At 43.2% G+C, this 12,858-nt stretch overlaps 1 protein-coding gene and 1 long non-coding RNA gene across 12 annotated transcripts in view; one reads left to right on the top strand and one right to left on the bottom strand.

Annotated features, from left to right (window-relative positions):
* Window positions 1-12,858, top strand: part of LOC309368867 (uncharacterized protein) — a 39,880-nt gene that overhangs the window by 5,297 nt on the left and 21,725 nt on the right. For 6 of the 11 annotated variants that reach the window (XR_014167922.1, XR_014167923.1, XR_014167925.1 and 3 more), the window contains exons 2-3: window positions 485-608; window positions 1,760-1,942. Coding sequence is in view for 6 of the 11 variants with exons in the window: in XM_081909226.1 (XP_081765352.1) it covers window positions 485-608; window positions 1,760-1,942 (307 nt within the window). In the remaining 5 variants the exon portion in view is untranslated. Of the gene's footprint in view, window positions 1-103; window positions 244-484; window positions 609-1,759; window positions 1,943-10,839; window positions 10,886-11,666; window positions 11,819-12,858 lie in introns of those variants that run through there. The other 5 variants (XR_014167924.1, XR_014167926.1, XM_081909225.1 and 2 more) reach the window with 3 other exon arrangements.
* Window positions 66-11,643, bottom strand: LOC309368882. Its single transcript, XR_014167946.1, has 3 exons — window positions 11,129-11,643; window positions 1,438-1,527; window positions 66-138 (listed from the first exon to the last, which is right to left on the bottom strand). It is a non-coding gene; the product is annotated as an uncharacterized lncRNA (long non-coding RNA).

Here is a 12,858-nt window from a genome sequence, read left to right on the forward strand (position 1 = left end):
ATCGCCTGTGTCTTGGAACATCCAATTCCACTCGGGGGCTAAAAACAGTCAGATGCACTCACCCTGCTGGCTGGCTGGCTGGCTTGTGACAACCTTTGGATCTATTTGATTGAAATGCCTTTTTCACAGCTCTCACTTCTAAGTAAAAAATAAAAAATGCAGGTATGTGAGTATGAAGGCTGACACAATCCTGGGGAAGGTACAAAATGTCTTTTGGAAAGAGAACCCTGGTCTGCCTTATTGGTAAGTTTCTGCTTTTGAACAATGGGGGTGAAATGTTATTATAATTAAGTCCTATCATATATGCTTGACCTGGAAGTTTACAAAGGGACACAACTGATTATGCAAAGAGTTTATGTTTCCTGGGAGGATCTTGATTTCAGGCATATTAATGTATTTTAAGTGGATAAGACATTTGTCGCACACCACAAAGTATGCACCTCCTTTCTGATGTGATCTGTTCCCTGCTACTTTATTGTAACAGTATTGAACATGCACTGGCAAAGCAATCAAGGACAAATAGCTATGGAATCTTGTCAGCCAGAGTGGGAACAAATACTCAAAGCAGTGACATTTTGCAGCTGTCCAGGCATATCCCATTTTACACTGTAAGTCAAGCTTTCAGTGTTTCTTCTATATATAAAAAAATTGCACGTGCGTATGAAACTAGTGAGCCACAAGAAAGAATTCTAGCTTAGTTTTCTCCCTAGCATTTGTTTTGTATGTAGAGGGAGATACGTTTAATATGGGAAATCAGGAGAATTCAAACATACTATTTCTCCCCTTTCAGTCTGCATTGGTATGGCCCAGGAAAAACTGCACCATGTGACTGCTCTGATTCTGTTTCTTTCAGCTGGACCACATACGGTCACTTATCAATAGTTGATTGCACTATTGAGTTGCATTTTGCACGTTTGAATGAGCCATTATGGATCAGATATTAAAGACAGGAGTTCCTTATCTCATAGCACACTGCTGTTCATATGGTGTCAAATCACAAAGAGCTACAAGTCTTAGAACGCTGACTCACCTAGTGATAAGAGCTCAAATAATGTGTGCACATGGACACACCTGCTCCTTGTGCTTTCAATTTCAGTTGGGGGGAAGGTCAGTGTACATTATTTGAATGCAGAAGGCACCAGAGTCAGTCTTTGACATCTCCTGTTAAATGGATCAAATAGCAGTTTATGTGAAAGTCTTGACTACCAGAAAGATAGAATAATAGACAAATATTCTGGCTGGCCATAAGGCAACTTTCTGTATTAATCTGTAATTTTGATTCTTTAGGTATGGTACTTTTATCTTTATGGTCTGTTGTTTGTATACCCTTCTGATGTAGGGTCAGGGGGGTTGAATAGGAAATGCATGCATCCTTGCTATACCACCTTTGGGTTTGGGCAAATTGGGCATAGGTACATGCCAAGTTAGTCAGCGCACCTGTGTGATAAAGGATGGATAAAGTTGTCCCAGCTGTCTGGAACTTGAGTCTTGCAGAAGTTGTAGCTGCCAAGAGGAGTGCAAATAGGCCTTTAAAATAAGGTGTGAAAAACAGGATAGCCTTTTAAAAGAGGAATCTGACAAAGGATCCCACCAGGAGCATAACTTAATAGATGTTTTGTTTTGTTTTGTTTTAATATTTTTCATTAGCCATAGCAATAAACAGAAATGATGAAAAATTCAAGAAAATGTTAGCACAATGATGTTACAGAGATAATCGTGGAAATTTCAGAAATTTAATTTTAATTTGAATATATTGCAGGGACAAAGAATCTTACAACAGACTCAACTTTCAAGGAAGGAGCTTGAGAATTACAAACAACCTATTATCTAATCTTAGGCACTGCAGGACACTGATGTGTGTGTGTGAATGTGCCACTTTAGAAGAAAGGAGGTGGATTGTACCCGAAATGAGTGTGGATGGAGTTATGCTACAGAGTATGAGGTGAGAATAACTGGATATAGTTAAAGAAATGTAAAGTATGTAGATATAGAATTATAGGGTAGAATACAATATATGATAAGATAAATGTTTATTATTGGGTTTAAGAGAGATATTCTTTAAGAAAAAATGATTAAACAAAGCCAACGTTTGGGGAAAATAAGAAATATATAAGATAGATGCAGTAGATGGGGGGAAAGGGAAATTCTGTCTAAACTTTCAATCCAAAAATGTATGTGTGTGTGCAAAATTTCTATACTGCCCTTCAGCCAAGGATCACAAGGTAGTTTATAATATAAAAACACAAAAATACAAAACATCATAATACACAATACAATACTCCCTCACCCAACCATGTAGCTTAAAAGGCCATAGATTGTTTGCTTAGCCAAAGGCTGGGACAAAGGGATTTTTTTTTGCCAGGCACAAAAAAATGCAAAGAAAATTCTGCAGATTCCCTGAAGAAACATCCTAAAAATGATGTCAGCGAATGAGTTTTGGAATATAACAATTCTTTCTTAATTGTCCTGGAGTGATTGAATGTACCTGTATGTGATATCTAGGGCAGTGTTTCCCAACCTTTTTTGGGCAAAGGCACACTTGTTTCATGAAAAAGATTTCGAGGCACACCACCATTAGAAAATGTTTAAAAAATTGACTGTGTGCCTATATTGACTATATATAAAGTAACTCTCTTTAATAGGCATCAAATAAACACAAAGAAAGTATTTTATAATTACTTTATTATGAAATAGGACGCACCTACTTTTTTGGGGGGGGAAATAAAGGAAAAAAAATTTCCCTTTATTTCCCCCCCAAAACCAGGTCGGGGAACAGTGGGATGGCGGTGCTGCGCCTCCCCGCTGTCCCCCGAGCTTGTGGAGCTGGCCCATGTCTGCCTGGCGCGAGGGGCGCTCTGCTTCAGGGCGCCCCGCGCGTCGGGCGGCAGGCTACAGTCCGCAGCATGGGGAACCCTCTGTTTCAGGGCGCCCCACGCGCCCCCGGGTGCGCAAGGCTTGCCAACACGAGCGCGGAGCACGGGGCGTCCTCCGAAGGGCGCCCCGTGCTCCGCGCTGCCAGCTGCCGCCCGCAAGCCTTGCGCTCCTGGGGGGAGATCCCCCGGGTGCGCAAGGCTGGCGAACACCAGCGCGGAGCACGGGGCGTCCTCCAAAGGACGCCCCGTGCTCCTGGCTTCTGCCCGCAAGCCTTGCGCTCTCGGGGGGAGATCCCCCGGGTGCGCAAGGCTTGCCGACACCAGCACGGGGCGTCCTCCGAAGGGCGCCCCGTGCTCTGCGCTGCCAGCTGCCGCTCGCAAGCCTTGCGCTCTCGGGGGGAGATCCCCCGGGTGCGCAAGGCTGGCCAACACCAGCGCGGAGCACGGGGCGTCCTCCAAAGGGCGCCCCGTGCTCCGCGCTGCCGGCTTCCGCCCGCAAGCCTTGCGCTCTCGGGGGGAGATCCCCCGGGTGCACAAGGCTTGCCGACACCAGCGCGGAGCACGGGGCGTCCTCCGAAGGGCACCCCGTGCTCCGCGCTGCCAGCTGCCGCCCGCAAGCCTTGCGCTCTCGGGGGGAGATCCCCCGGGTGCGCAAGGCTTGCTGACACCAGCGCGGAGCACGGGGCGTCCTCCGAAGGGCGCCCCGTGCTCCGCGCTGCCAGCTGCCGCCCACAAGCCTTGCGCTCTCGGGGGGGGGAGATCCCCCGGGTGCGCAAGGCTGGCCAACACCAGCGCGGAGCATGGGGCGTCCTCCAAAGGGCGCCCCGTGCTCCGCGCTGCCAGCTGCCGCCCGCAAGCCTTGTGCTCTCAGGGGGAGATCCCCCGGGTGCGCAAGGCTGGCCAACACCAGCGCGGAGCACGGGGCGTCCTCCAAAGGGCGCCCCGTGCTCCGTGCTGCCGGCTTCCGCCCGCAAGCCTTGCGCTCTCGGGGGGAGATCCCCCGGGTGCGCAAGGCTTGCCGACACCAGCGCGGAGCACGGGGCGTCCTCCGAAGGGCGCCCCGTGCTCCGCGCTGCCAGCTGCCGCCCGCAAGCCTTGCGCTCCCGCCGCCCGCCTCGCCCGCCTCCCTCCCACGGCACACCAGGCAACGTCTCGCGGCACACTAGTGTGCCGCGGAACACCGGTTGGGAAACACTGATCTAGGGTGTGTTGCAAATGGCAGAATGGATGCTCCGGGACCCACACCAAGGCCACACCAACGCCTTGTTCTTCACAAATGTCTCAGAAATGTCTGGGAAGATGTCAGAATGTTCAAAATGAGTTTCATAAGAATGTAAGAAGAGCCCTGCTGGGTCAGGCCAAAGGCCCATATAGTCCACCATTCTAGGCCACCAGTGACCAATCAGATGCCCACAAGTAGCCCACAAGCAGATCCTGAGCTCAGCAGCACTCTCTGTCCATGTACAGTTCCCAGAAACTGGGTTCAAAAGTATATTGCCTCCAACAATGGAGGTAGAACACAGCCGCCATGGCTAGATTGATAGTCTTAACTCCATGGATTTATCTTCATAACTCTGCAAACTTTGAGATGACACAGAAGCACACCTGGAATCTTTGAGTGGGCCACAGAGATGCCTTGGTGCTCTGGCCCCATCGCTAGTCTCAACAGAAGGATAAATTTATTGAGACAAATTAGTGGGGCGGACGGGACATCATGGATTCCCTTGAATTACGGTCTCTCATAAGGCTGCAATACCAGTTTACTATGCATATTCCCTGGAGTAAACGTGTTTAGAACTGAGGTATGCTTTTGTCCTGTGCCACTGCCACTCCTGTTGATCCAACTTGGGCTGCAATTTGAACTACTGACCTTTCAAGAGCCGCTCATATCCACAGGGACAACTGAAGTATGTCAGATGTTCACCACATCTGAAGTCTGTGACTGACAGGTTTATTTCAGGTGAGTCCAAAGCCTGAATCCTCCTGGCTGACCCCGTATAACTGGCAACCATGAAAAGCCACCACTATGGTGGGCTGCAGGAATCCTGCACAAATGGTTCTTGGAGTGCATCAGTGCTGCATGAAAAGGAAGACCTGTGGGCACTTTGATGGGCTATTAGCAGGCAGAAAACATTGAAGCTTTTGTTCCTTCTAAGAAAATTGCTCACAGAAGATGTTGTGCAAAGAAAAAGGGTGCACTGAATGTTGAGCCTCGTTTTATGCAAACCTCTAGCAACTGTGATTTTAGCATGTACAATTCAGTGCATTCTCTCCTCCCTTTCATTTGTTCATTCTAAACTGAAGTAGGAAAGAAGTTGGTCAGAGTTGGTTCACTCTTGTTTAGCCATAGACTGTGTTTCTGCAAACTTTTTTTATATTGGTGTAATGACATCAAAGGTCACCTTTATAGCATCAAATGACTCATTTGTATTGCCCTTGTGTATATCTACATGTACTTCCTCTCCAAGCTACAGCACAATATAATTTCCTTTCTGTTGTGTTTCATTCTTGTTGGCTTTCCATGTTTCAATGTTGTTTTCTGCTTTATTTCTGCATACTCAGGTGTCTCTGAATGTAGAGTGGCCTACAAATTTGGGGATAAATAAATAAATAAATGATATTCTAGGAGGCAGGGCTCTGCATGTGAGCCCCACAGAGACTATGGCTGCATTCCTATACCTGCAGCACTGGGCATAAGCCATGTTGGACTTACTTCTGAGTTGAAGTGGGTAGGGTTAGGGAATAAACCTCACTTTCCTGTCTCCTCATACTCAGGCAAAAATCCCCCTTAATTCTAGAAGCTGGTCCTGTGCCACTTGCCAGACACTTTGAACTACTCTGTTGACAATAGGGATTATCTTCTGCACATTTATATGAAGTGAATGTGCACAGCACATAGGTCGTTTTGTTTGCAGTGTCTGGCTTTTTGTTACTGTTCCCTCAGTGCATTCTTTACATTTCCAGACCACATAATTATTCCTAATTTACTCTTCAGGCAATATTCATTGTTATGTGTGAATGGAGAGAGTGAGTCTCACCCCCCTTCCATTACTTTCCAAGGCATAGTATAGCTTTTCTAGGTTAGAAATGAGGGAGACCAGGCCAGAGAACACACAAAGCACCAGCTCCTGACAGAACCATCAACAGCCTGAGAGAACTGTTGGGGTAGTTCCTCCTACATCTGCCTTGCAGCTCTCTGAGACCTGAGGAAAGGCAGAAGTGAGGGAGGCCAGGCTGAGGAGCATGCATACCATCAGCTCCCATCAGCAGCCTGAGAGGACTGTTGGGGCAGCTGTTTCCCCACCTTCCCAAGGGCTGCCAAGAGCTGTGTGTCCTGAGGAAAGGCAGAAGCAAGGGAGCCCCATCAGGGAGGACACATACGACCAGTCCTCAGTTGGCCTGAGAGGACTGTGGTACTCTACCTTTTTATATAATATATTTGTTTTAGGGTTTTAAAATTGTAAACTGCCTTGGCCAAAGGTGACATATATATTCAACTGAGAGAAAATTCTGAGATTTCAAGCAATGCCTTCCATTCAATATGGGCAGGGTAACTGGTGGGTCAGACAGGACTGTGGAAACTTGCTGATGCTTGTGAAAGTAAGATTCTTCACAGACCCAGAAAAAAATGGAGAAATGGTCTGAGCAAATTCTACAGTGCACCTGTTTTGCTTTCCTCACATTTGGATTGGATGTGATCCCAAGCAATTACCCTCTATTGAGAAAGGAGTAGTTGGCACACATGATGAAAACTTACCCTAGATATGTTAAAGGGCAGTTCCCTCAAGGTGCATACTTAAGATGTGATGTGATGTCTTATCACACAGACAAGAACCAAACTCTCCAAACTACCTTGGGCAACCGCCAACAAAAAGCTAACCTTTAAAACCCTTTGCATCTTGGGAAAGCCAGCTTTCTCTCCCATCTGAACATTCCTGCAAGTTGAGATCTAGTAGTGACAATTTACTGCAAGTGCATTTATCACTGTCAGATTACAGGTAACCACTTTTTCTGTCATAGTCCTGGGACAGCAGAACCATCTTCTGCAAAAATATTATCCAGATCTAGAACACCTGTCTTTGTTTTTACTGCAATTTTCTTTTGCGTTTTTGAACATGTTATAGTTAGAGCTGCAATGGCCACTTGCCACTACTGTCTGAAAATGTGAATTTATTTAAAGGTTTTAGATATATAGCATGTCTGTATTGGATGCTGGACCCTGTCTTTCTTATAATCAAAGGATTGGAAGAGTCCATTTTTCTCCCCCCCCCCCACAAATTCATAGCCAAATTTTCAACCTGATTTCATGACTGGGACCACAGAAGTGAAGGATGATGTTTCTTCCAGATAAATTTGAATGCATGCTACCAGTATGCAAGTAAGAGTGTGTGTGTGTGTGTGTGTGTGTGTGTGTGTGTGTGTGTGTGTGTAGAAGAAAAATGAAATAGTGAAGAAGGAACAACTCTTTGATTGTGAAGACACCTCCAGTAAAACCCCTTTCTCAATTATCCTTCCATTTTTCCACTTGGCATCTGATGTTTGCCTAAAACACCCCCCAAAACCTTGGGCTTGGAATTAAGTGGAAAGAAGCTAGCCTTTCGTACTGTGTGGCAACCTGAGAAGCACAGCCTGTAGAATATCCTGTGTCTGTATTGAAATCAATACATCAAATCCCTGCAACTGGATTTGTACACGCTGTCATCTGAGAGTGAATTTTAGACTTATCAGGAGTTTTGTTACATTTGGTTTTATTATAAGTGGTTTCTGCCAAATTAGCTAAATGAAACTTTTCAGAAAGGTTACCACAAAGGAAAAGGAAAAGAAATGCACTCTCCCACACAGAACAGCCCCACAAAGGAACCCCAGGGTGCCTTCTAGGGCTGCTTAATTATACTCTCCAATAAAGGAAAAGGAAACATTAACACCTGCAAGTGACTTAAGGCCACCATTTCTTTTTTCCTGCTTTTTCTTTCTGAAATCAAAAGCGGTAGTTACAAAATGGTCATTAAAGGATTTCAACAGACCTTGTGTCCTGAAACTATTATTAGAAGTTATAGATAACAGCTCAGAAGCTGGAAGTGGAAAACAGGAGCAAAGCAAGCCATGTGTGCCTATATGGCGTTTGGTGGGGTGGCTTGTCTCATGGCATCTCATCTGTGCCAGTGGCGTGCCAATGGCCCTTGTGCACAATGTACAACAGATCACATAAATGAGGGAATCCTCTTGGCATACAAGATCCCATATAATTTCCTAAGTCTTTTCCAAAATATTACTTCTAGTTTTGTGTAAAAATCCTCCAGGCAACATTTATCACAAAATGTGGTCAGTTAAATTATGTCCATCTTATATGTTGCAAAGATGCAACTTTTGCATGGTTATATCATTTGTACCAGGCAATTTGAAGGGGTGGGGAATCTAAGTAGCATATAATGGTGAAAAATGGCTCTAAAAGTTTGGTCAACTAACTCAACCAGTTTCATATTTCTGGCACCTACAATTTAAGTGAAAGCAGTCTGCTTAATTTCCTTCAGGGGTCAGTATCCGGCATCCAACAGCAAATGCCTTCAATTTCACTTTCCTCTTCTCCTTGATAACCTGTTGTTGTTGCTGTTGTTGTTGCTGTTGTTGTTGTTGTTGTTGCTGCTGCTGCTGTTCATTTTATTCCTATACTGCTTTATATTTTTAAGGGGGGAGGAAATCTCAAAGTGGTTTACAACACCTTAAAACATCAAATAAAGCAATCCAGAATAAATGTTATTCAGAATAAATGTTATTGAAGAAAGTCAAATGTAAAGTATACATTCAAAGCAACATAATTAACAAGAAACTAAATCATTATCTTAAATGTTTTAAAATCAAAACATTGATGTCAACAACTTAACGCAGCCAAGTTAACAAAAAATAATAATTTTCTTAAACATTTTTTTAAAAAACACTACAGGAAGTCAAAAATAAAATGCACATTTAAAATAGTATAATTAAGAAGATAATAATAGTCAAGTAAAGCATCTCAATTTGTTATACTTGCTTGACATTGTAAATAAAGAGGAAAATCATGTATTGAAACTTCCTCTTACAGCATTAATAATGTGTTTCATTCATATTATAAAATCAATGAGAAGCTCAAGTATACTTCTTTTTTGTTATGCCATAGCTTATTATCTGAAAGGGGAAACAGCTCCAAAAATTGGGTTGACCTGTGCGCTTGTGACTTTTCTTTCAACTCCTGGGATAGTCTCAAGCCCATTATTGACCTTTATTAACTCTTAGACTTTTGGAGGGAAAGAAGTTGTAAAGAAGTAAGACTTTAAAGCAGGGTTGGGTAACCTGTGGACTTCCAGATGTTGCTGGACTGACCTTTGGTTATGCTGTCTGGGACTGATGAGACCACCTGAAGGACCATAGATCAGCCACCCCTCCTTTAGATTTTAAAATTACATTTGTATCCTTCCTTTCCTCCAAGGACCTCAAAGTAGTGTACATGAATCACCCTCTTTTCATGTTATCCTCACAACAACCCTTTGAGATAAGTTAGGCTAAGAGACTCTGACCGGATCAAAGTCACCCAGTGAGTTTTATGGCTGAACAGGGATTTGAACCCTGGTCTTCCAGATCCTAGTCTAGCACTAAAGCCAGTACATCACACTGGTTCTCTTTATAGTGTATATAGCAGAGATAAGAAAAATGGTGTCTTCCAGATGTTGCTGGACCACAACTCCCATGAGCCCCAGCCGCTATGGTCCTTGGTCAGGTACAATGGAAACCATAGTCCAACGATGCCTGGAGAGCATCACATTGTCAACCACTGGTATACAGTATGCTTTCATGCTACTAGTCCCATTACTCAAACAGGCTGAGAATATTGCTTACAGAGGGTGCCAGATTTTGAGCAAAGCTCTATCCTTACATCCTAGTGTAAGGCCACACCATACATGCAGGAAAGAGTCCTAAAGAAGAATGAGAATACTATGGTGCCAACAAAATTTAGAGACTGAGTCACTCATGTATCATTTGGGCATGTGGGCAGCTTGCAGATGCTCCAAGTCACATGCGCTTTCATGGCTGTGTGACATTTAGAAGTGTTAAGTGACCTCGGGAGAGATTATTTGCTAGGCCAAGCCTAGCTAGAGAGAAAAAGAACAGCATGCTTCAATTCATCCTAAATAACCTTGAGCATTAAAAAAAGAGAATGAGTGAATGAATGGGCATGGAACAGGATAGTGACTACAGCCAAGGCAGTAACAAACTGCAGAGTTTAAAGGGAGGGGGGTTAATTCAATTGTCCCTCTTTTTCATCAGGAATTTAGAAAAAAAGATGTAATCTGTGCAGTAATTAGAGACTAAGCTTGGCGCAGATTAACCCTGAAATTTTTAATGATCTTCCCCCACAAAAATGGGGACTATAAATTATTCAAGGGACCAATCAGAGGCAATTCATCACTTTTAGATATTTATACTTGGTTTATCTAGGATTCTTTGATGAAATCATTAGCATCAAAATGGGAATCAGAGCCCTACGGTTGGAGTTTTTTTTTCAACTGCAATTTTTTAAAAACAAACATTAATGCCCCTTAAAGAAGCCGCTGCAGCTGGAACAAAAAAAAAAATGGTCTGGCATCAAAAATTAATGAGATGTTCTTAAATTATGAATGTGAGAAAGTTAAGAGCTGCTTGGCTAAATGGGGCTTGGATTAGAGTGAGTCAATACATTTGGAGCAATGAAGATACTTCTGTAAATAAAGTGGGTGGTTATTGGCAAGTTGTGGAAAACATTTGGGGGGGGAGGCAAGCTATGCAAGCCTGATTTCCATGTCCAAATTAACTAATTATACAGAAATTAATGAAGGGAGACATTTGGGCTGGTTTCCATTTATTAAATAATTAAGAAGGATCAGTGTAATAAGTTATGACCAAATGAAATGTGGTTTTGAACTTGCCATTACAATTCTTGTAAATATTTTTTCAGTAAGAAGAGTAAAAGAATAAGAATAGCAGGCACAAGAAGAGGCAAGGTGAACTCGGTGCATTTCCTCTCACATGGTGGTAATGACAAAAATTGACCCTCATTCTTATTTGACGTTTGGTGGGATGGGGAACCTAAACTGGTGTCCATGAAAGTTGGTTTTGTGGGGCTAATAGTAGCAGTGATGAACAATATTTATTAATGGAAAAGTAACTTCATTAGAGCAGCATCAGAAACAGGTGTGTGGAAAATTTGCTCTCCTTAATGTAGGAATCAAAGTCCCCCAACATACCTATCTCTTCAGAAGAAGGCACTCCACTGTACGGGAAATACGTATTTCACACATGGCAGTGAATCAGGCTTGCACTTGAATAGTCTAGCATTTTTATATTGTTGTAACCTTCCCTGGGACCTTATGGTGAAGGGTAGAAAAGAATCCTGTCAGTCAACCAGGCATTCGCTAGAATAAATCATTTTTGGTTGTTGTCTGAAAGCATCAGATGTTTGCTTTTCTGCATAGCATGTGGCAAATGCTATCAGTATCATTTTGAACAGTGTATTGGATCCAATGTTCTGCTCTGACTTGAATAGAAATGCTTCTGTTTGTGCCAGGGGGTTCGGGAAAGTGCCAGTCTTGTCTTCCTCCCCTCTGCAGTCCATCTCACTCTTAAAAGATGTCCTGGGGGGCTCCCAATCCTCTGGAGCTACTTTTTGGGGTGTGGGAAGCAGCTTAAGATGGGGGAGCAAAACTACAAACATAGAAGAAGGATCTTTGGCATCAAGCCTATTATTCTAGTTTCTTTCTAGTAAATGCCCTTTTTAAAAAACAGATACAGATAGATGGTAGAAATTCCTGGATAAAGAATGCAGCAGATCATTTTATCATGCCTAGTTTGATGTTCTGTCAGCCACTGGGAGAAAGTGTCTGCATGAATTAATCAGTTGGATGAATTTTCTACTCCAGAGAGGAAGGTGTCACTTGGTAAGTTTTCCCTCAGTGGAAGACAGAGGGAAGTGTTTATTTATTTATTTAGCTAGTCTTGATCTCCAGTGCAGTTCTGTAGGCAGTATCCAGTCAGAACTCTCCAAGTAAAACAAAAAACGTTTAGGACCATGGACAGCTCCAAAGCCACTTGCTAAACCACCTGCTAATGAAGTTGGATCTGAAGCCTTATGTCAGGGTTAGCCAACATGGTGTCTTCCAGATATTGCTGGACTACATCTGTCATAATCCCTGATTATTGGGCCATGCTCACTGCGGGTCATAGGATTTGTAGTCCAACAACATCTGGATGGCACCACATCGGCAATCCCTGCTTTATGTAAACAGTTGTTATATTTGGATGACACCCTCAGGAGTTAATTTGAAGGAAATAGGTGAGGCAATGGTTGTACACAAGAACCTTCTGATCATGCACTTAGTATCACAGTATGAAAAAATGTTTGCATTCTATTTGTGATTAAGGATCTGGTCTTAAAATCGTAACCCAGAGAAAACTTCCTGTTATTAGTAGGGTCAGGGGTCTTTTTAGACACAAACTGTAATAACTGCCTTTGACCACAGAGTTCTATTTCCAGAAACAGATGTCTTTCTACTCAATACTGTACATCTGAGTTTCTTCATCCCTGAGGACTTAAAATGTTTTTACCTGCTTGCCAATGTAATAATACCACAGTAAAGGGTTTGCTTATGAAACTCTGAAGCTAAAGCAGGGATCTATTTCAGAGGGTCACGAACTGTGGTCTGTGGACCACCAGTCCACTAGTGGACTATGAGCTTCATTCAAGTGGTCGGTCTGTGAAGAACAGTTATAATTTGAATGTGATATAATAAAATACAATATATTAAAAATAAAAGGAGCAATAAAATACAATTTAAAAATTATACAGCGTTTAGCACAGTGCATTACAATTTGTGCAGCAGGCTGAAAAATCCTTATGTGATCCACCAAGACCAACAGCAATTTTCAAGTGGTCCATGGGGGGGAAGCTTGGAAACCACTGATCTATTTAGTTCAGTGC

Source organism: Podarcis melisellensis (genome assembly GCF_964234715.1).
Source record: "Podarcis melisellensis genome assembly, chromosome: 4".
Classification (NCBI taxonomy): domain Eukaryota; kingdom Metazoa; phylum Chordata; class Lepidosauria; order Squamata; family Lacertidae; genus Podarcis; species Podarcis melisellensis.